The sequence below is a fragment of the Poecile atricapillus genome, chromosome Z (genome assembly GCF_030490865.1).
Source record: "Poecile atricapillus isolate bPoeAtr1 chromosome Z, bPoeAtr1.hap1, whole genome shotgun sequence".
Classification (NCBI taxonomy): Eukaryota; Metazoa; Chordata; class Aves; order Passeriformes; family Paridae; genus Poecile; species Poecile atricapillus.
The window spans coordinates 121,269,342-121,291,200 of NC_081289.1; the positions used below are offsets into that span (position 1 = coordinate 121,269,342).

Consider the following 21,859-nt stretch of genomic DNA (forward strand, 5'->3'; position numbering starts at 1 on the left):
TATGAGTGGAAATCACCACCAAGAACAACCCAGGTTCTGTAAAAACATCAAGCTAGAAAGATATTATACCTGAAATAAAAACTCAAGGTCACACTGTAAACATACATTAGTGCACCACATATACTCCACTTTTGCTGTCCAAATACTGTGTAAACTTATGTTTATACATTCTGATTTAAATGCCACAGTAATGACATTGTAGTCATAGAAATACTCAACAGGCCAAGTCTGTTTTAATTACAATTACAGATTAGATGTCTAATTCCTAGTCCTTCCTTTCATATCCTTTTATTCCCATGCCAAAGAAAATACATTGTGAGGCATTTATGTTTGTATATACTATTCTCCGGATTACATGTCTAGCCTGATAAATTCATTAACAAGACAAGTAGTACAAATTTTGGCTCTGCATCTCTTTCACTAGAGCTCATTGTTTCCTTTTCTTCCTTACTTAATTTGTCTGTGTTGGAATGCATTCAGCATTTTTGCTGTTTTCAGACACAATGAAAGTGGGGGGCTGGATGTGTACACCAGTGCTGGCAGCCAGGAGCAGTACTATTGCCCTGCTCTTGCATCCTTCCTGAATGGGAAAACTAGGTCAACTGATAGTCCAGATTCTCCATGTGACCAGCACAGGACAGGGTGGGTGGAAGAAGGCCAGCACAGTGCTTCTTCAGCAGAACAAATAAAGAAGAAACCAATATGTGTAAATGTATGAGCACTTCAAATTTGTGAAATAACTTACAAGGAGAATCTCTCAGGAACGAGGAAAAGAAAGAAGAGGAAAAGAAAATCTAAGCTTTACTAAGGAAAACAAAACCAAACCATCAAAGAAACAAAGAAAACCACCAAAAAAACCCCAAACAAACCATGTGAGAGCAGGTTAAGTGTCTATAATCTAAGTTTCAGCCAAAAAAAAAAACTTCTTTGTTTTGCCATAAACTGGGTTCAGCCATTTTTCTCAGAGAAGGTTTGTGTCTCATGCCTTGGGCCCAGCATTGGCAGACCTACCTGTGTAAAGAGCAGTGATGATGAAGATGTTACCTACCTCTATAGTCCAATCACTTAACCGTGATACAGGCATCAGTATGTCAACACTGCTGAATGCAAAGCCAAAAAACAGAAAACTATTCAAAAGTTAAGACATTTATGTTTTGACTGTTCTTTTCTTTGGAAACAATGGAAAATGTTTCTCCTTCCTTAGGGATCTGCATGAGTCCCTGGAAAACCTGAGAAACCCAGCTCAAATTCAGTGTTGATCCTGTTGAGAGCAAGAGGCTGGACTAGAGGATCTTTCAGCCTTCATCAATCCAATGACTGATTTTTGTTAACTGCCTTTCTACAACTTTGAATAGCCTTTAAAGTTACTTTCAGAACAGCAGAAATATCTAGAATTCATTAGAATATCAGTGCTTCATAGAGCTGCAGCTATGTCTGTACACCTCCCACTCCCCCATCTAGCAGACACACTGTGGCTGATGCTGCCTCACGCCGTGCCACATCTGCATCTGCTCCTCCACCACCTCAGCGGAACGAGGAGCCTTATTTCAAACCAGCTACATGACAGGCATCATTCAACCCAACTCAATTAAAATAGCACAAACTCGCAAGCTGATTAAAATTATGTACTTCAATGAAGTTTAATGTGCTGGTGGATTATGTTTATAAATTTATGGCAGATCAAATAAGAATCAAACCCAAATGGGTATATGTGTACATACATACATACATACATAAAGCCAGTTTCAATAAATACAAAATTTCAAATTTATCATTAAGTGTCAATTTATATGAACAGAAGGTTGTAACTTGGCCCTCTGTGATCTTAACATTCTCTTTTATCAAACTTTTTACCACATGAGGACTCTATTTTATATCGAAGTATTAATATATGAATCTGTAAATACTATTGATATTTCATTTTCTAGGAAGTATTTATAAATTACATTAAGTCAGGATAGCCTTGGGTAGACATAGCATATCACTGAAGTAAGCAACACAGACTTTAACAATAATCCCCATTTATTTCAGAAACAGTACATTTAAGAAATACTTGACCTGTGCAGCCACAGACTCCATAAATAGTTTTGTGGATAATACATTATCCACAAAATAAGTTAATACTAAATAATTAGTATTGTGCAACCAAACCCACAACACCCACAGGTTTCAAAGTGCTTAGCGAGACAACAGAAGATGATGGTTCCCATTTTACGATGGGAACAGCAGAAACAGAAAACTCAGGTGGCTTGTCTGAGGTCTTACTGAAAATCAGTGTCACAAATGTGGAAAAAGTCTGGAGAATCCTGACTCTCAAACCAGCCTTGAGCCACAGATGACTTCACTGTGACTAAATTTATAAACAGAATCTAAGATCAAAAAGCAACTTGGTTCTTTCCGCTCAAATAAGGAAATAAAGATTTCTCATTGATATGAGATATGGTCATTACAGCAGCAATCTGCAGATTGGTAAAACCAGATACAGATATCCCAAAATCACTCATGGGGAAAGGCTCCTTAATAAAAGACAGGCAGCTAGAAAGAGGACAGTGGCATGGACAAAGCTAAACCTCAGGATCCACTGGAACCACCAAAACTGAACTTGTGGCAGAGCAATATTCCAGGGAAACCCCCAAAATGCCAAGCAGCATTTCTGAGTTGCAGGAGGTTCTGCAGAGAGCCCTGCACTTGCAAACACTTCCCTCATGCTGGAATGTGGGCAGGCCAGCTGCAAGAAGGCTCCTGAGCCACTTCACTACCAGGAAGCCTGGCAGGGCCATGGCAAGCTGTCCAAGGGACTGTTGGAGAACTCCTGCTCTTGCAGCTGAACCGGGGCCCGTTCTGGGATCATGGGTCAGCCTGGGATCAGAGTAGTGCACAGCCACGGGACTTGCACAGAAAGACACTTCATGCAGGGTCTTCATTTCTGCAATATGGCTACGCTCATGATTACTGATCAACTTTGTGTGTTGTACACTTCAACAAAGCACCACACTGCTGAACACCAGCTAGAAATAGCACTTGTTGTCCACTGTGTGTAGGTGCACCGTCTCAAGAGGACTGGGAATTTCACAGAAAGATATTCCTACAGGCAGAGATAGAAATGAAGATTGACATGGGTACCTCATCCAAGTGGCTGCAGAGACTGCCCTTAGGGCATGCATGTATTCTGCCTTTGGGGAGCACACAACTGTGTGCACTCAACAGTGCACAACTGTTTCAACCAACTTTCATTGTTCGTGAAACAAACAGTGTTGGCACAGCACCTGATCAGATGCTTCCTGGAAAGAAAAGCAACACACAAGTTAGCTGGGGGAAGAGAACAATGGTATACACAATGCAGTATACAGGGAACTTCTTTCCCTTATATCATCCAGTCGTATTTACATTGCAAACATCTATGCAGCTCCCACAGATGAGAAGTGTGGAACTTGAGGTGAGGTCACATGGCTCATTTGGTGTCATGCTGATCTCTTGGTTTTTCCTGTGAGATGGGCACTTGCAGCTTTCTTGAGGTAGCAGATACAGAGGTCTTCCCTTTATTCCTTTAGGAAAAGCAAAAGTGAAAGAAAAGAGGACAGGCAGGCAGAAGTGCTGGAGTTTCTTATAAAAGATACAAACACACTTGAAATAAAATACATTTCTGAAATATTCCACTGGGACAGACAGCACAAGAGGCTCCAAAAGCAAACTTCATCATCTCAAAATCACCCTGAAGACAATTACAGGTTTATTGTGGCAAAACAGTTAATCAGAGAGGAATTATTTTTCATAAATAAATAGCCAGGGTTCCTGGCTCTGCAGGGCCCTGGACGTTATATCGAATTGACTTCTTTCTCACTGCCATCCTGCAGCAGGTCCAGGCAGCAGAACTGCAGGTGCTGTGCATACAGCACTGACAGCAGAGAACACAGCACTGCTATGTCAAGGCATTCGTAGAACTTAAGTGCAGAAAGTGTTCATCAGAAGAGAGATGTACCCACTCCTTCTGTTTTTCTGCCACCTTTTCTGCCAAGCACTTTACCAGGATGGGATCTACTTTGGAGTCAATCTTGTTGGCAAACCAGTGTCCGTAATTCAGAAGCCATCTTAATTCTCCGGCCCCGTAGATACAGACACTGCGAAGGTGGGTACCAGTGCATGGAGGATACAAATAATCTTCAAGATAGTTCCATTTCACCAGACGAGTTTTGCTTTGTAAGTCTGTTACATCCTGGGATGACCTTGGAACTTCCCCAGGGACCCCAGGGACACGTACAAGAGTGGCCCAGAAATGTTCATCTGGAGAGTACGTGTCCCTTGACCATTCAAAAAAATCTTTTGCAAGTGAACTTTCAAGGGTATATTGAATAAATTCTCGGCTTAAAACAAAATAGGCACTGCCTACAAATATCTCAATATCATGAGGTGGCGGATTCTTGGAAATGTTGGTTTTTACAGGCATCTGCATGTATTCATAAGGCACTTTCATAAGTTCATAGTGATAAGTAAATCGTTCTCTTTTGCTACTGCTTGGCTTAGAAGTTTCCAGCATGTTTCCTCCACCAAGTTTCTTCAGTTCAGTGACCAACTCGAAATTTGATCTCAAAGGGAAATCTTGGCCACATAAATTGATAACATACTTCCAAGGAACTGGAGAGTCCATCAAATCAGACAAACAATTGAAATCTGCCTGCAGACGCGAAATATGTGCATAGTCCACTGTCTCCAATTTTGATGCAATGAAAACATTTGGGAAACATTTAGCTAGATTGTTCAAAGCAGATTTGAAACTTTTTGCTGCTTTTTGGTCATAATGGATGCAGTAAATATTTTGATGACTGTACAATGAATGTATGAGCCTTTCTACCATTGCTGCATCTTTGTGAACAACCAAAGAATAGGCAATTGGAAAACTCTCCTCCTCTGAAGAAACAGGTTTTAGGTGGTATTTCCTAAGCGAACGATACACGTGACAGTCACTTGTCATTGCTACAACATCTTCATCAGCTAAATCAACTATTTCTTTTCTTCTTATCTCTAAACTCTTGCCAATTTCACGAGGATCTTGTTCATATATAGATGAACAATTAATTTCATACTGGAACTCATTTCTAGGGTATGAATATCTGTTTCTAACATAAGAAGAAGTGCTCAAGAGGTGCTCAACTAAGTAAATGCCTTTAGAGGGAAAAAAGTGTCTTTCAACATGGAGAAGCTTCAGCAGTGCAATCAGCCACCCAGTAACACACAGAATCAAGATCTTCCTTCGTGAGGGACATTTGTAGGACCACTTGCATTTCTTCATTCTGCAAGAAAAAAGAGATGTGATGTTACATTAAATCAGAAATCATCAGAGACCACTCCAACCTCTAAGAAAGACATGTGCATACGAGTCTGCCTACAACATAAACACCACCTTATTAGGAAGGGCACTGGTAATCTAGTTTCTTCCTAATCGTAATTTTAAAATTTAATTCCCCTGAATTAGTTAAGTGGCAATAAACCAGATGATTTCCAACCAAACAAGAGTATCAGAACAAGACTCACACTGGTTTTTTTTTTCCAAACCTTTTTTAAATTTCGAATGAGCCAGAAATTGAAGTACAGCAACCCCTGGATTGGCAAAAACATTACTGTCAGCCATGTGAGTAGGGAGGATTTTTTATTTTCCCGAGCAACTACAAGTTACTCAGGAATCAGTGTAGTATCAGATGTAGGAATCAGATGAGTGGGATCAGCATAGGGATGTCAAGGAAGTCTGCAAAGAATGTGTGCCTAATAGTAGACATTAGTATTTTTTTTTTAGAAAACGCATGAAACTGAAAGCTTTAGAATTCAAACATTGCATTCTCATTATCACTAGCACTGGAGCTGGCTCCTAAAGATGTCCAAGGGGAAATTAATTTCCTTCCTCTCCTGTGCCAACAGGATCTGACAAGCCCAAAGTCCTTTGTACAGATTTCTTCTGGAAGGTACTTCTAACTTGCCCTGAAGGCAGAAGTGGATAAAGACATAGCATTTTCATCCACTGGTATGAACATATAAGGAATGTACCCTTCTGAAGACAGAAGGGGTATAGTAACAGTGCATCTATCCTGCTCTCTGCCATGTGATACAACCTTGGATGTGACCACAAAGACACACGCGGCCACTTTTTATACAGCATGTTATTAAATAACATTCCTGTGTAGTGTTTTAACAACTGAGGTATTACCACAATAAAAGCTAAATACAGAGATCCTATTCCATATAGCTTTGCTTTACTGGCTGAGTGCAATCAGCATTGTTACGATCCCTTAATTAAAATTATACCAGAACCACATACAAGTGCAGCAGTAAACTTAGCTCTACTCAGCTCAAACAAAGTTCTACTTTGTCTTTAAACTGAACACCTCCCAGTACTTTCTTTTGAATAGAAGCTGTTTCAGAGTGATTCCAGAGCCAATGAAATGGTGGGGTCAGCAGATGTGTCTCAGATGCCTGCACGTCTCACTTGTGCATCTAAAACCAAGCACTGAGATGTGCATCTGAATATATTGCAGGACTAACTTTGGCATCTTTAACATTCCCTTAAATGTCAGGTCTTGCAAGCTGTAGCTACATTTAAATTGCAGCTTGTCAAGGCAGAGTTTTTTTCTGTTCTCCCTTGACTTTGCCTTTCCCTTTCCCTGTGCATCTTTGTCTTTAATATTTATATTCTAGGGCAACAGAAAGATGGAAATGTTGTCTCCTTATTTCACCTGGGGGTTGGCAGGTACAGACCAGGGTAAGCCAACACATACCTATTTCATAGAAACCGAAGTTCAACAACTCTCTGCAGGTTTTAGAAACAGTCTCCAGGTATGCTAACAAAGAGAGAGAAAAATCAGATCTCACAGAATCATAGAATAGTTTGAATCTGAAGGGACGTTAAAGACAATCTCATTCCAAAATCCCTGCCCTGGGCAGGGAAACTTCCACTTGAACAGGCCTTGAACAATTCCAGGGATGGGGAATCCACAACTTCTCTGGGCAACCTGTTGCAATGCTTCATCATCCTCAAAATAAAGTGAGGCATTCATATCCCTATGAAACCAAAAATCCCACATTCCTCCATAGCAAGCAGATGTTTTCCTTCATCTCTTCTTCAAATTAATCCTAGTCCAGTGTCTAATCTGGATTTCTCCTTTACCTACTTGCTTTATGTATATGTACTCCTGGAGAAAAATCACTTTTAAAAGCTGCTCCTAACCAAAGGCAGGTTTTCAGCCATATGAAAAAAAGCCCTGTAGAGGGGAAAGCAAGTAACCTGCCCTGTTTTTTTTCTTTGGAGGGAGAAGACCTGTGTTGTGTGGCCTTTCCGTGAAGCCCACCCCAAGTCCCTGCCCAGTGTCTCCCTGGTACCAGGAACAACACCTACCACCCCTGGATGAACAGGGATTGCCTAAATCAAGGAGCAAATCTACTCTTTCTCCTTAAAAAGGCAAGTTTGGACAAAGGAAAAGGAGGAGGAAAGAACCAACACATTCCAAACTTCTCCCAAACCTCTCTATCTGTGTCAGCCCTGGCCAGCTTCTGCCCAGCGCCAAACATTCTGTTGCTATGAAACCAAACAAAGCCATAGAATTTAGAATGTCCTGAGTTGGAAAGGGCCCACAAAATCATTGAGCTATGACTCCTGGCCCAGCACAGGATACCGCAAGAGTCACACCATGTGCCTGAGAGCATGGTCCACCTCAGAGTACTGAACTCTGTCAGGCTGCTGCTGTGATCCCTTGCCTGGGGGGCTTCTTCCAGTGCCCAGCCACGCTCTGGGTGAAGACCCTTTTCCTTATACTTAAACCTCTCCCAAGACAACTTCAGATTGTTCCCTTGGGTCCTGCCACTGTTCACCACAGAGAAGAAATCACTCCTCTTCCCCTCACAAGGGAGTTGTAGATCACCGTGAGAGCTCCCCTCTGTCTTCTCCAGGCTGAACAGACCAAGTGACCTCAGCTGCTCCTCATACAACTTCCCCTCCAGATCCTTCACCATCCTCATTGCTCTCCTTTGGACACTCTCCAATAGTTTTATATCTCTCTTACACTCTGGCACCCAGAGCTGTCCCCAGCACTCGAGGTGAGGCTGCCCCAGAGTAGAACAGAGCAGAGCAGGACAATCCCCTCCCTTGCCTGGCTGATGCTCTGCCTGATGTCCCCAGGACACGGGTGGCCCTCCTGGCTGCCAGGGCACTGCTGACTCGTGTTCAGCTTGCCACAAATCAGGACCCACTGGTCTGATTCCACAGGGCTGCTCTCCCAGCCTTTCGCATCCCAGTCTGTCCATACGTCCAGGCTTTCCCAGTCCCAGGTGCAGAATCCAGCACCTGTTTTTGTTAAATTTCATAGGATTGGTGATTGCCCAGCCCTCTAATTAGTTGAGATATCTCTGCAGGGCCTCTCTGCCTTCTACAGCTACTCCAAATTTAGTGTCCCAGTTTATATTTTTGAGCATATCTTTGAGTTTATCTTGAGTTCTATATCCAAGACATTAGTGAAGATTTTGAAGAGCACTGACCCTGTGGAACCCCAGTGGTGACAGGTCACCAGCCTGATGCCACCCCATCCACTGTAACCCTTTGTGTCTGACCCATCAGCCAGCTGATCACCCATCACATGACATATCCAGAAGGATCCTGTGAGAGACAGTATCAGAAGCTACATTGAAATCCAAAAAGATACGTCATATCACATCATCAACTAGGTGAGCTACCTTGTCATAAAAGGGAATTTGTCAAGCAGGGCCCTCCCCTCATGAAGCTATGCTGGCTATGACCAATGACTGCATTTTCTTTCAGGGGTTTTCATTAACTCCCAGAATAATCTTCTCCATAATTTAAACAGGCACTGGAGTGAGACTGACAGTACTGTAGTTACCAGGGTCATCCCTCTTGCCATGAAGGAATTCTTCCTCATATCTAACCTGAACTTGCCCTGGTGCAGCTTAAGGCCATTTCTTATCCTGTTGCTGGTTGCCTGAGAGAAGAGGTTGACCTTCACCTTGCTACAACCTTTCTTCAGGTAGTTGTAGAGAGCAGAAAGGTCTCCCCTGAGCCTCTTCTTCTCTAGGCTAAAAAAGCCTATCTCCCTCAGTCACTCTTCATATGACTTACTTTCTAGACCCTTCATCACATTTGTTTCCCTTCTAAATAATTTATCAGTATAAAGTTAACTTCAGCAAAAACTGGGATTTCTTGATAAACAGTATGAGACCAGGGAATTAAACCTCTTGGAACAGAAGGGCCATCACAAACCTCATCAAGTTTTGACTCAGCTGCAAAACTTTATTTTTAACGCAGACTCAAAGCCCTACTCAGACATTGAGGTTTGCTGTACACACCATCCTCTCCAGAGCAGCACAGAATAAATGAACATGGCAGGTGAGAAGAGCAATCTATTGCTGCCCAAAGCACCTATCTTGGGTAGCACTAACCAGATGCTAACTCTAGTTATCTTGCCTACAAAAGCTTTTTGGGTTCCACGGGCAGGAACATTTCCACTTGACTACTTGAGGCTGTCACATAAAATCTAGTCATACTTAATGTTAGGAAGCAGAGCTTAATGTGGTGAAACTACCCAGACTACTTCTAGATTTGGCCTTGAAAAAAATCAGAGAACCTGTTCTGCATCCTAGTTTTCTACTATGCATGGGAGACGCACTTTGCCCAAACTAAGCAAATGAAGCACTGCAGCAGGTGGAAAGATACCATGAACTTCACCAATTCATCTCAAAGTGTGAACTGTGAGATGGGCTGGATGAAGCATCCTTGGGAAGATCATGGTCACAACAAACAGAAGCCAGGAAAAAGCCCAGCTTTTGCACCACAACTGCCAGCTCTCCCAGCTCTGCTTGCAATGGGACAGCTTTGTTGCACCTCTAATGTGAAGGATTCCAGGGGTAGCAGCATTGCACTCAACCCTGATCCTTTGCCAGGAGCACCCCAGCAGCTCCTTCATCCCAGAGTGGCACTCAGATACAACAGAGAAAAGCCAGGAAGCTGCTCTGGCCAGCACAAGTCTGAGTTAGCTCAGAGAACCAAGATCCTGCTCTGGCTGGCCTCCAATGGCTCTTATATGCCAGCGCTGCAGCAGCTTCAGCCCTCTTGGAGGCCACCCTTCTGTAATTGTTTAAGGAGGCATTTGAGAGCTCAGAGGAATGGACAGGTTCCCTTCATCAGCGTAAAGAAACTGGCAGGCTTTGGGCTCACACTGTGTCTCTGAAGATGTGTTTTCACATTAGTAAGACTAATAACATACATATGGAGACCTGCAGTAAAGCCGTGTGAGAGACCAGGGTTTTACTACAGTTTCTCACACAATTACTTTTGCTTTTTCCACAAACTCAGCATGCCCAAACTCCCAGTCTGTGCAACTTTGTGATGACAGTGTCACTCTTGCACAAGAGGAGTCTACAGCTCCCTTCACCCTGAGCAGCTTAAATTACCAGCTCTCACATCCCTCTTGCTTGGCATGGCAAGTGTCACCTGCCATCCACACAGTGCAGAGGTGTTCACAGTTTGTCTGTATTCAGAGCACACTGAATTAGCAGCTTCTGAACTACCTTTTTTGAGAAAATACAGAATTTTTCAACCCCCCAGCATTCCATTCCCTTTCCTCATTGTCTCTTCTGATACAGCCTGTGCTGCATTAAACTCAAGTGCTTCAGTGACTAAAGGTAGAAGCTTCCAGGTGGATCTACAATTCCCACAAGCTCCCTGGATGCTGCCTGCAGGTTGGAGCCATGATGAATCATCTGGGTCCACCACAGGAAGCACAGAGCCTGGTGGAGCTAAGACACCAGATACACCACCAGGAAGAAGGATAAAACTCATGTTTTGAAGGTTGGGTTTTGTTCAGGAAAGAAGAAGAGATCTCTGCTCAAAGAGAGTGACACCACAAAGAGGGAAAGGTGTTCCTTTGGTGTTGGAAGCAACTGGCTTAGCAGCAGACATGGAGGCAGAACTACCTGACGAAGTCTGAAACCTCTCTGCCTGCAATAACCAATGCATCACAATTTTCCTGAGGAACACAAGGTGTGTATCAATCTCCACTGGCCTCCCTGCTCTGCCCTCTGCCAGTCCTTCCCAAAGGACCGGCTCAATCGGCAAGCAAAAGTCCAATCTTAACCCCCAGCTACACTGAGCTACAGAAAACAAAAGCCAGGATCTCTCCTAATGCATAACCTTATCAAATTTATAACACTTCTTTTCTACTTAAGCAATACCGATCAAAGAGGTTCGTGACTTTCTACAGATCCACAAATTACTTTTGGTGTCATGTAAGACAGCCAGCTGGTGGGAACCATCTCTTGTCTGTTGTCACTTCTGCTTGGGACTGGTTTTACTGAGAGCATAGACTGACATGTTGATTGCTACTAGAACAGGGATTCTTGGAAAGTTCAGGCTGTGATCAGGCAGTGCTCTCTCCTCAGTGGATCTGAAATACATGGTGCTTGCTATGAAAGCTGTTGTGAGGCACCTGCTTCTATGCTTGCCACAGAGTAAGAGTTAAGTGAAAATGTCACGTTTGAGGGCAAGTCTGTGGAAGGAGACAAAAGAGGGAGAGCAGATGTAGGGGAACAGGAGTGTTTTTATCCCAACATGTGATTTTTTTCTTACATGAAGAAACCCTTCTGCTTATGTGCAGTATGAATCAAGCTCCTTGCTGTCAAGGTTAAAAAAATTAAAAGGGAATGGGTGCTGAGAAGACCAGGAGCAGCAGAACAGAGGTTGGGAAATTACAGAAGATGAGAATGGAGAGAGGGATTGATAAGGGTAAATACTTTCATGTAAGTAGCATTAATGACAACAACAAAAATCAGAGTAGAAGAAAAAGTACTTTCTCCAACCTGTTACACCCCCATCTCAGAGGCACTCAAAGGCATCTGAGGCAAAAACAGTGTCTACACCTTTCCTTGGAAACAGGTCATATTCAGCAGCCAACACCATTACTACATAAAGCAGGAACTATGGGAACAATTCTCTCTCCTCCAAGTAAAAACACTTCAGGAAAGTTCCCCCTGATAAAATATCTCTGTTTGTTTAAAACACACCTGCTCACACAGCAATGCAAACTTTGTGGTTTGCAGGACCAGCTCTGAGCAAAAATTTAGTTAGCTCCTCCTGGTTTTCCCTCTGGTCTATACAAATCAAGTCTGGGTCTTGATAGGTCTGTGGGAAAGACAGAGGGGATGATGTTCCAGGAAAACTAAGGAAGAGGAAAAGTAATCATGTGCTTTCCTAAGTTATTTATTCTAATTTTTTGTAAACTATCTGTCTGAATTAGACTTCAAACACTACTTAATGATTCAATGCTGCTAAGTGGAAAAGTTAATTTATTAATGTGTTATTTTTTACTGCTGCTAGCTACTTATTTCCATTGCAAAATTATTGATTGATAGGGATCATGGGATTTCTGTAGGAGTATGTTTTACTGGCATCAAGTCTCAATCAGTGGATTCTATCAAGTTTGTCTGGTTTTCCACCCACTTGCCCTGCACTGGAGCCTCAGGCTGTGCCCCTCTAACACAGTCACACTTAGCACCAGCCTCATCCTGCACATCTCAGCCCCTTGTTTTGGCTTGCCCACCTGATGTAAGATTACTTACTTTTCACTTACATTTTCTCTGAATGATGGACAACTGAAGAGCTAAGCAACTTCAGTTACTTAAACACCTAATTGCAAGATGTGGCAAAATATGTCATTACTTTTAGGGGTAATTAGATGATTAAAGCTGCCAGTTTTAAGACCCTGAAGACTTAAAACAACACAGTGTCCCAATGAAAAACAGTCAGAAATGACTGCAGTTTAGCATAGTGTGGCTTTTGCTTCTGAAAGCAGAAAGGCAGGTTCCTGCCACATTCCTGGGAAACACAGGTTCAGCAAAGATCTGGCACTTATGGATACCACACACGACTTTGTCCCCGTACTGATCATGGGGACTCTTTCTTGCATAGGATCTGTATTTCCTAGCAGAACTTCCTGCACAGACTGTAAGTTGCTTTGCTTGTCTGTTTGCCACTCAGTTCCAGCTCTCTGTACGCTCTTTAGAAAAGGCTGGATTCTCCTTTCTGGTTGCCTCTAGTGGCATACCATAGTTTCAGTAAAATATCTTACATCAATTTCAGCATGTTAATGTCCAAGAGATATGTCAGAGTAAAGAAAGTCAATGTCTCAGCTCTTTGGCCACAAAAAGAGGCAAGAAACTTCTGCAGGGTCATACAAGCAGCACAAGAGAGAATGTGGTTCCTCTGCAACCCCAACTAATCTGAATTGCTTTACAGTAACTTTTCATGAAACCTCTTTTGCTGGAGGCCTGGAACATCTCTCAGCAAATCCCTTGGTACATCTCATAGTACTGTCATGCCAGTCAGAGGATTTGCAGCCCTCTTAAAGACAGAAAGTGTTAAGAAGGTCCAGAGATAGTCAGTCATCAAAATTTCCAAGCCTGATACTTATACATTGGGAATTTCCATTTTTCTTACTTTGTGACATGGGGGTATCTGTATTTGCCAAGGACATATAAAGGCAGGAGTCAAGAAAACAAACTAACAAAATCTCACTAACAAGCACATACTCCAACAAATAGAGTTTAGTCACTTCTAATTTGTGAAAATCTAGAGTTTAACAGCTTTTTTTCCACTTCATATGGGAATTTCAAGCAATAGCACTACAGTGGAGAGAGGGTTAACCTTTAAACAGTATAGTATAACATAAAAATTAGACCCAACGGGACAGAATTTGTGTTCATTGGCAAGGAGAAGCACTGTAAAAGAGGGTGGAAATTTCCTGTTAGACAGGGAAGCAGGAGAAACTGCATTGCACTGCAGAAAAGCTCCCATTAACAGCTCAAAATATTTCTCCATTTCCTTCACCCCTCCACCAAGCTGCCTGCAGACTTTGTCTGCAAACCCCCGCTGTAAATCACCCTCTTTAAGTAATTTCCTCTTGCCAAAGTCACAGCTTGTCACATCAGCAAGAGACATCAGAGAGCTGCAGACCTACCTCCCGGACTTTGCTGTGGTCTTTTCCCCTCTTTAGGATGCTCTGTCCCACGACATCAATACGGGTACAGCCAGCTTGGTGGGCAGGCAAAGTCCTAGAGTCTGCTCCATGCTGCCGGCAGCCTCCACCAGTACCGGTGCCTCAAGGGTCTATGAAGTCGGACATACAGAAGTAGTAGGGATGGCATTATTTCTTGCACAAATTAAAAAAGAAAATTGTAAAATGTTAGCTGAAAAATAGTGAGCATGGAGGCTTGGCACGGTAAGTCCCAGGGCAGGTGGGCACAAGGGGTGGCTATGGCTGCTGTTCTGGACTAGTAAGCCTCTGCTTTTTAGAAGGTTGGTTGGGAAGATTCTATTGTTATTATTAAGCTGTGGAAGGCATTATCTGTATAAGAAGCATATATTTTTTGTTTACTCACATAGCATTTCTAAGCTCCAAGAAGGCAGGGAGAAAGGAGCACCATAAAAAGAACAGATCACATCAAAGCAACCTAATTTCCTTCTCTAGCAGAGTAAAGAGGACTTAGGGCGAGGCAGGAAAGCACTGGGACTTGAGGAGTCTGTCAAAAGCCTCACCAATTTAAAGGTGCACAGAACACTTCAGGTATCAAGACTGCAGGTCTCAGAGGCCTTGCTCCCCTCACAAATAAAATAGCTCTGACACTAAGCCAAGGCCAGAAGTTTGGGCTACTGTTATGAGACCCACAGTCCTCACGATACTTCCATAAATTCTCTTTAGATATGATGACCCACATTGCAATTTCACCTGTACGTAAGTACTTCGTATGGTATACAAAGTCACCATGGCAAGAAATTAATTTCTGGGCTCTTATACCTAACTTTTCTCTGTGTGATGCTTACAAAGAAATTTGAGGAACTAGACACTGTACTATTTGAGTATACCACAAGCAACTATCATGACATTTTCCCTCTAGGAAAGCACTGCAGCAGTATTCCTATGGCATATGTAGCATTCTCCCCCTCTCCATCCAAATTTTGACCAAAATATACACACCAGCCTCCTCTCCATCACCAGGCTCACAGCTGATACATGAATTATAAACTGCACTTTTGTGACTAAAGTAGGCTGAGTGTCATAAGCCCCAAAGAGGGCACCGGGTGTCACGGATTCAAGGGATTCTGCAGTCCTGCCTTAGCTTATTGTCCCCAGCATTGCAAAATTATTCAGAGATAACAGTATCCAGATTCCTTAATATGGAATATTAATACTTAATATTGGCACTCTCTGTTTGCACAAGATGCAAGACAGTAGCTGGATCAACTTTACCTCTTTTCACTATGATGGGAGGGTACAGTGGCCAATTATATCATGTGTTATAAATTGATAAATAAATTAAGGAAATGGGATATTTTCTGTGAGACAAAAGCTCCCAGCATGTGCAAAACTGGAAAAGGTCTGCAGACAGATATGCATATTTTGGATGAGATTTAGGGCACTGACTTTTCCCTGCCTGGAAATCAAGCATGCAGAAAGATCTTCCCCAGTAAATAATGTGTCACAAAAACACACACAGGCCAACTGCACTCCACAGTCAATCCAAAAGGAAAAGGTCCTTGATTGGCACCAGGCCATGGGCTAGCTACTTGACCCACCAGACAAGCCACACAGCAGTTAGATAATACAACCGAGCCTGTTGGAGGAGGATGGGTGGGTCTTTGATAGGCTGGTATCTACCCCATCGACTGCCTTTATCTGGGTGTGGTGCAATTAGAGAGCTCCTCTTTCTTCATAGCTGTTTCTCTTGTACTAAAACTTCTGCCTCACACTTGGTCACATCACAAACCTGGCAAAGCCTTCTTCATTTTTGAGTGTTTCAGGGAGAGGTCTGATGAGGCTTGACTTGTTGACAATTACGCAAAATGTACTCCACTGCTGGATTCAGCACCCTGCTGTTTATGTTGCAGAAATGAGCTTTTTATGACTAATCTGGTACATTTCTTAGTTCCTTTATCAATATTTCTTGGAAGACCTCAGAAGCTGGAGTCACCATATGACTCCTGATGACTCTATCTGTAGCTGTAACTTCTACATAAATGCTTTAACCCTAATTCCTCTGAATTTACCTGGACTACTTATTTGAGATACAGTCTCTTGCCTTTCAGCAAGCCATTTATAGGATGGTACAGCCAGCCTGCTGACTAACTAAAATAATTTGCACATATTAGGCCATAAAATAGCCTGCATAGTATAGGTTATGAACGACAAAACCTACAGAACCTGGTAGACAGGCAGTTTTCAGTGTGTGCACCCCTTTCTTGGGGGTCTGGATACCCAGTGTAATATCACACAGAGGTGGTGCCAACCCAAGCAAGAAACCTGAATGTATTCCTTATCACCATTACTGCTTTTCAGAAAGTTATAATCCTTAAGAATCGCTAATTTATACTTTACATATGTCAAAAAGCATTAGCCAGGTTTGTTGGTAATCTTTAAATGCCTTTACAGCTGGGCAACATACACAAAAACACGTGAGACCTGGGCCAAAACCCACTACTATCAGATGTATAAAATGAGAAAACACAGTTGAACAAGTGTAGTAGCATTTCACTTCCCTTTCTATGACCATCTCAGAAAAGCTACACGCATGAGGGAACAGTCACATCATATCCATGGAGCCCATCCTGCCCAGGATGTTGTCTCATAGTAGTCAAAAGCTGATAGTAGTCCAAAAGCTTGGAAAAAGAAGAACAAGTGCTTTCGAACACCTTCTCCACATATCCTTTCGAGTTTCAATGCTTAGAAGTTTTCAAAGATAGGTTACAAATGTCTGTTTCTTATGAAATTTTGAGTTATTTCATCCAGTCATTTTTGGACCTTCATAAGCTTTCTGACATGCAGAGACTTTTTTTTTTGGGCGGGGGGGGGCAACATGCTACAGCTCACTTGAGCATAGTAGTATAGTGTAAAAATTCACTTTCTTATACTTGCTTTCAATCTTTTGCCTCCCAGTGTCACTCAACTGTTTTATTTCCCTGGCTGAAAGAAGCAAACACCTCTTTCTTGTTAATCACCTCCATTTCAGTTGCAAGTTTATCTACCCTCTCTATCCCTCAGTTGTTTCTGTCACCAGTAAGCAAATGCAAAGGATTACTACTAAGGAAATAAATGCAAAAAGGCTACTATTAAGGAAACATGCCTATCTCAAAATGAAAGAGGTTGGTTTATGGATTAGGTATTTGGAAGGAGTAAGAGGATGTTCAGTGGAGCAGATCCTCAGGTGGGACACAGTGGAGGTTCCCTGTAAAGTCTTCTTTTTCCAAGCCTTACTCTGGCATTGATTATTCTGTTCGCCCAATAATCAGGGACAAGATGCTACCATCTCTCTTCGAGGAAAAAAAAAAAGTTCTGACAGATTCTTGCTACTGTTGCTTTCCATTTCCTCACATGGAAAAAGAACCTCTTTCCATACTAAAGAAATGACTAAGTGCACTTGGCAAATTTGAACACAGCTACATGAACGTTTTGAACAATTTACTGAGAAGCGAAAAAATGCAAACATCACAGCAACCCCGATTCCTCTTGCCAAACCTTACTCTAAGTTGGTGTAACTGTTGCTTCTAGAGACGGGCTTATGAGGCTACAACATCTGGGCACGCCGCCTACCAGCCGGGCTGCGGGCAGGTGTGTGCCCCAGCTGCGGACACCCGCACCCTGTTACCGAGACGCAAAATCCCCCTGTAACTAACTTTTAAGACAAATGGCATCTTCTTACCAGAGCTCTCCCGCAGCACCGGCACCGACCCTTCTCCGGCTGCTCCGGCCGCCTCCAGCGCCGCGCCCGGCCCGGCCCTCTCGCCCCCGCGCAGCGCCGCCCCGCTGCGCTCCCGCGGAGTCACAGTGCCGCCCTTTCCTCCTCCTCCTCCTCCTCCCAAACTCCGCCGCTACGGCCGAGCATCCAAAATGTGCGTCCAGGGCGAAGCCCCCGAGAGGAGGAGGGGAGCTGCTGCCGCCCCAGCGCGCCGCTCCGCGAAGTTAGGGCTTCGCTTGGCGGGCCGGGACCCCTCGCTGCCGCTGTCCCGGCCGCGCAGTCACCCGGGCTGATTGCGGCCGTCCCGGGCCGGCGCCCTGCCCGGCTCGAAGGGGCGCTCTTGTGTGCACGGCCGTGCGATGCGTGTGCGGCACAGCATTTTCCTCCATGACGTGGAGGAAAAAAGAAGGGCCGCCGCCCGCCCCGAAACCTGGCGGGCAGGAGGAGGAGGACGAGTCGGAGGTGACGGTGAGGCGCCCGCCAGCACCTGGGAGCGGGAGAAACCCGCCGCCTCCACGCCGCCCCTCCGGCGAACGCGGCCGCGACTTCCCCACGGCTGCCCCTCGGGGTCGGAGAGGCCGAGGAGCTTCCCAAACGCTACGGCCGGCTCGCCCGGGCGGCAGGACAGGGCTGGGGCTGGGCTGGGGAACAGCCCCCTGCCCAGGCTCCTTGTCCTCTGCTCGGCTGCCCCGGGAGCGCACAGCCGTGAAGAAGGATGGATGGGCTGCTGCGGTCCCGGGGCGGGTGGGCACGAGACGCGGCGATAGCTGCAGCTCTGAAGTAATAAACAGCCTGGCGTTACGCCTCTGCTTTTTAGCAGGTTGGTTGAGGACGTTTTATTATTTTTATTTAGCAGTGAAATAAGTTGCCGCTGCTCTGGAATACTGCAGCCCCCCAACCACTTCCAGGTTAAGGCCCGTGTTTTAAAGTCAGGCCGAGCTGTTGGCTCTGCTTGCAGGGAGCCTCGGCCCCTGGTGCACCGGCTCGGTGAGAAACGTGGAAGACGCCACCACACCGGAGAGCATCTGTCCGCTGCTGTAGCGCTGACCGCGCAGCTGGGCACCGCTGAGACAGCTCGGCTCAAGGCTGGTAATTGCATAAGCCACTGTGACCGAGTTACATGTAACTGGGTGTTTGAGCTCTCACCACAGAAATGTCTAAGTGAAATCAAAAGGCCACAGATGCTGGAAAACTCACCTGTGGGTTACTCTGCTACAGCAGTATTGGTGTAAGTGGTAAAACCTCCTATCACAGACAAAGCCAAAGTTTGTTAGTAAAAACAAACACCCGAACAAAAAAACCCACATCCATAACTCAGAACAACATATAGATACAAAAATCACATGGAAGTCCTTTGAATCCTGTTCCAAAGTCCCATTCCTTAGAAATGTTTTATTCCTTTCCTGTGTTATGTTTTTCTTGATATGGGCAGTAACTTAGCAGTTCAAATTTCAGATAACCTACATAATTTCCTACCCAACTAGTTAACTGACTACTGGTGATAAGAAAAAGGGCCCAAGTTGCATGTAGGCAGTTGCTCATTCTATTGATTTAAACAGAGTATTTTCCTCCAGTTTAGTATTAAGGTTTGTAGACCAGAAAAAAGTCTTTGTGTCATCATGACAAAATACTCGCCAACTGCAGCTGCTTCAAGAATTTATCCAAACTCCTATGGCAACATTATTCATCCTTCTCCCTCCCCCTTAGCTGGCATTCCCACCATCAAACCCAAGCACTATTTCTGCCTTAGAGTACTGTAAATACCTTTCCCAAGATGGCTTTTATTCCTACTATTCTCTTCCCTGACAGGCTCTGCTTTGCCTGGCAAAAAGGTGCAATGTTTCGTGTTGATCCTCTGCTTAGAATGACTTTAGCTCTCTCTGCACCTGCCTTTACTTTTTTTCTCCATGTGTTTCCCTTGCTTACAGAGCTTCATGACCTCTGACCTGTGTTACTCAGGAGGTCACACTGGTTCCTGCTGGCCTTAAAATCTATGGATCCTGTGTTGTATTGTCTGCCTCCCAGTTGCTTATCTTCCTCCTCACTTATTCTTTTGTTTTGAGCCTTGCATTTTTCCTTACTGGTATTAATCTCCCCACTGATTTTTTTTTTATTTTTATTCCACGTCAGCAATAAATAAATAAATCATTCTGTGGAAATAAGAATCTGAATTTGTGGCTTTTGTTCACTACATCACCTTTTTCTCCTTTTATTCCCCATGTGAATATTAACAGCAGTCAGAATACCAGGAGGTTTGTCTATTTGCATTTTATACCTTTTTTTTTACTTTAGCCTGCACCACCAAAGTAAGTGCTAATTCACAGCCTAGGAGAAGAGGTCTAAATAAAAGAACTGAATCGTGAAAGCAGCAGAAGGGACTGGGAGGATGAACTGCCATTAGTGAGCAGAAGCTTTGTTACTCTGCTGCAGTTAGCATCACTAACAGCTGCCTATCTTTGACCAGTGACAACCACTTATATTTTTATGCAAAAGTACACTTAAAGAGCATACATTTAAACTGAGTGGTGTAAGTTTTTTGTACCTCTTAATGGATCTTTACATTAAGATCAAAGGATTCCAGCAGGGAGATTAGAGAATATTCACACTTTTAAGATTTGGGGAGCAGAATCCTACATTTGTTAGTCATATTAAGCCATATGTTGTCAAGCTAATGCCTTTCTCATGGTGCTTATATACAATTTAAAACCTGAAAAAAGCCTCACTGGTAGATTACTTTTACATACAGCATCTGTAAGAGATAGTGGTTTTCATGTAGCACTTTGCATTTTTAGCTCTTTGCTCAGCTTGAATCAATTCAATTTTCTGTCACTGTATCTTAGGACTGCCTTAGGTCACATAATCACATTATTATAATGGACCAAAATATTCCTGTCAAGTTTTGTATATTAATTTTATTAGACATCTTGCAACAAAGAAAAAATGACAATCAAACATGTAATTCAGAGGTAATTTTAACAGTCAAATACCTTTTACTTTTCAGTGAAAGTAAATGAGCACTTCCTTTGAAACAATATGCCTTCAGGTTTGTTTTGCTGCTGCAGTTGTGAGAACACTCCATTTTCTTTCTTTGTGAAACCTGTCATTCAGCAGCTCTTACCTTTTTTGACTTCCAGGCCACTGGTATGTCTTTATTCTTTCAGCCCATCAAGCTATGATTGCTCATGCATCCTAGGGCACTGTACTAGCTCTCCGCACATCAGACCTCTCTCACTTCCCTAAACCAACTTCTGTTTAAGACACTAATCAGATATTTGCAGAAGAGCTCTTCACACTCCAAATAGCTTGCTGACAATATGTATTAACAGGAGATACTTTCCATCCTATTCACTGGAGTTAGGAGTAACAGGTATTACTATTCCATCTCTTCTTACAATCCAAAGAATGAAAGAGCAAGAACACCACTTGAATGCGGATAACTCTCTTAACAGTCAATGTGTCACAAATATGCTGCTAAAGTAGATTCAAACATTGTAAAGTTAAAACAAATAGAAATCCTCCAGAGATTGGGATGAATATCTAAGATGCTGTTACCTGGAAAAATCTGTGTTCTGCAAACAGGCTAATTGCATTTCCTGTCACATGCCAGCACATTTTTCTCTGCCTATCAGAGAGATTTGGCTGGAACATGAATGGAATTTTCCTGAGCATTTCCAACAGCTAAGATTTCTCTTTCAACCTCTCTGAGCACCTGCTCCCTTTCTCAAATGTTTACATACATATGCCACATAAAGCAAAGCTGATGATGATTCTCAAGGCTGCTGATCTTGATCTTTTGCTTAACTTAACTAAATGTTGTTATTACACAAACAGGCACTGCTATTTCTGATAGCACATGCTCAGCCACAGCAGTTCCAGGTTTAGGTGTAAGAAGTGGCTGTGAGTGTTGATGTCTGTCTGTTTCTGTCCTGCCCCATCAAGCATGGGCAGTTACTTTAATCTTAAATTAAAACTTAAAAGCTCATACCAAGTAATCAACCTGGAATATAATTCACAATGGGCATCAGTGTGTAAATCCTATCTACTTCCCCATTTCTTAATCTTGCAGCATAAAATTAAATATTGA

General features: G+C 43.3%; 1 protein-coding gene across 3 annotated transcripts; it reads right to left on the bottom strand.

Moving 5' to 3' along the window:
• Window positions 1-1,650: 1,650 nt before the first annotated feature.
• On the bottom strand, window positions 1,651-18,009 carry GCNT4 (glucosaminyl (N-acetyl) transferase 4). 3 transcript variants are annotated; one of them, XM_058827985.1, is made up of 3 exons: window positions 17,740-18,009; window positions 14,004-14,152; window positions 1,651-5,288 (listed from the first exon to the last, which is right to left on the bottom strand). In XM_058827985.1, exon 3 carries the CDS (start codon window positions 5,285-5,287, stop codon window positions 3,920-3,922), a length of 1,368 nt encoding a protein of 455 aa, XP_058683968.1. In that variant the 5' UTR covers window position 5,288; window positions 14,004-14,152; window positions 17,740-18,009; the 3' UTR covers window positions 1,651-3,919. The 3 variants fall into 3 exon arrangements, with proteins under 3 accessions (XP_058683968.1, XP_058683969.1, XP_058683970.1); XM_058827986.1 differs by having other exon boundaries at window positions 14,004-14,195; window positions 17,740-17,788; XM_058827987.1 differs by lacking the exon at window positions 14,004-14,152 and having other exon boundaries at window positions 17,740-17,786.
• Window positions 18,010-21,859: the final 3,850 nt, after the last annotated feature.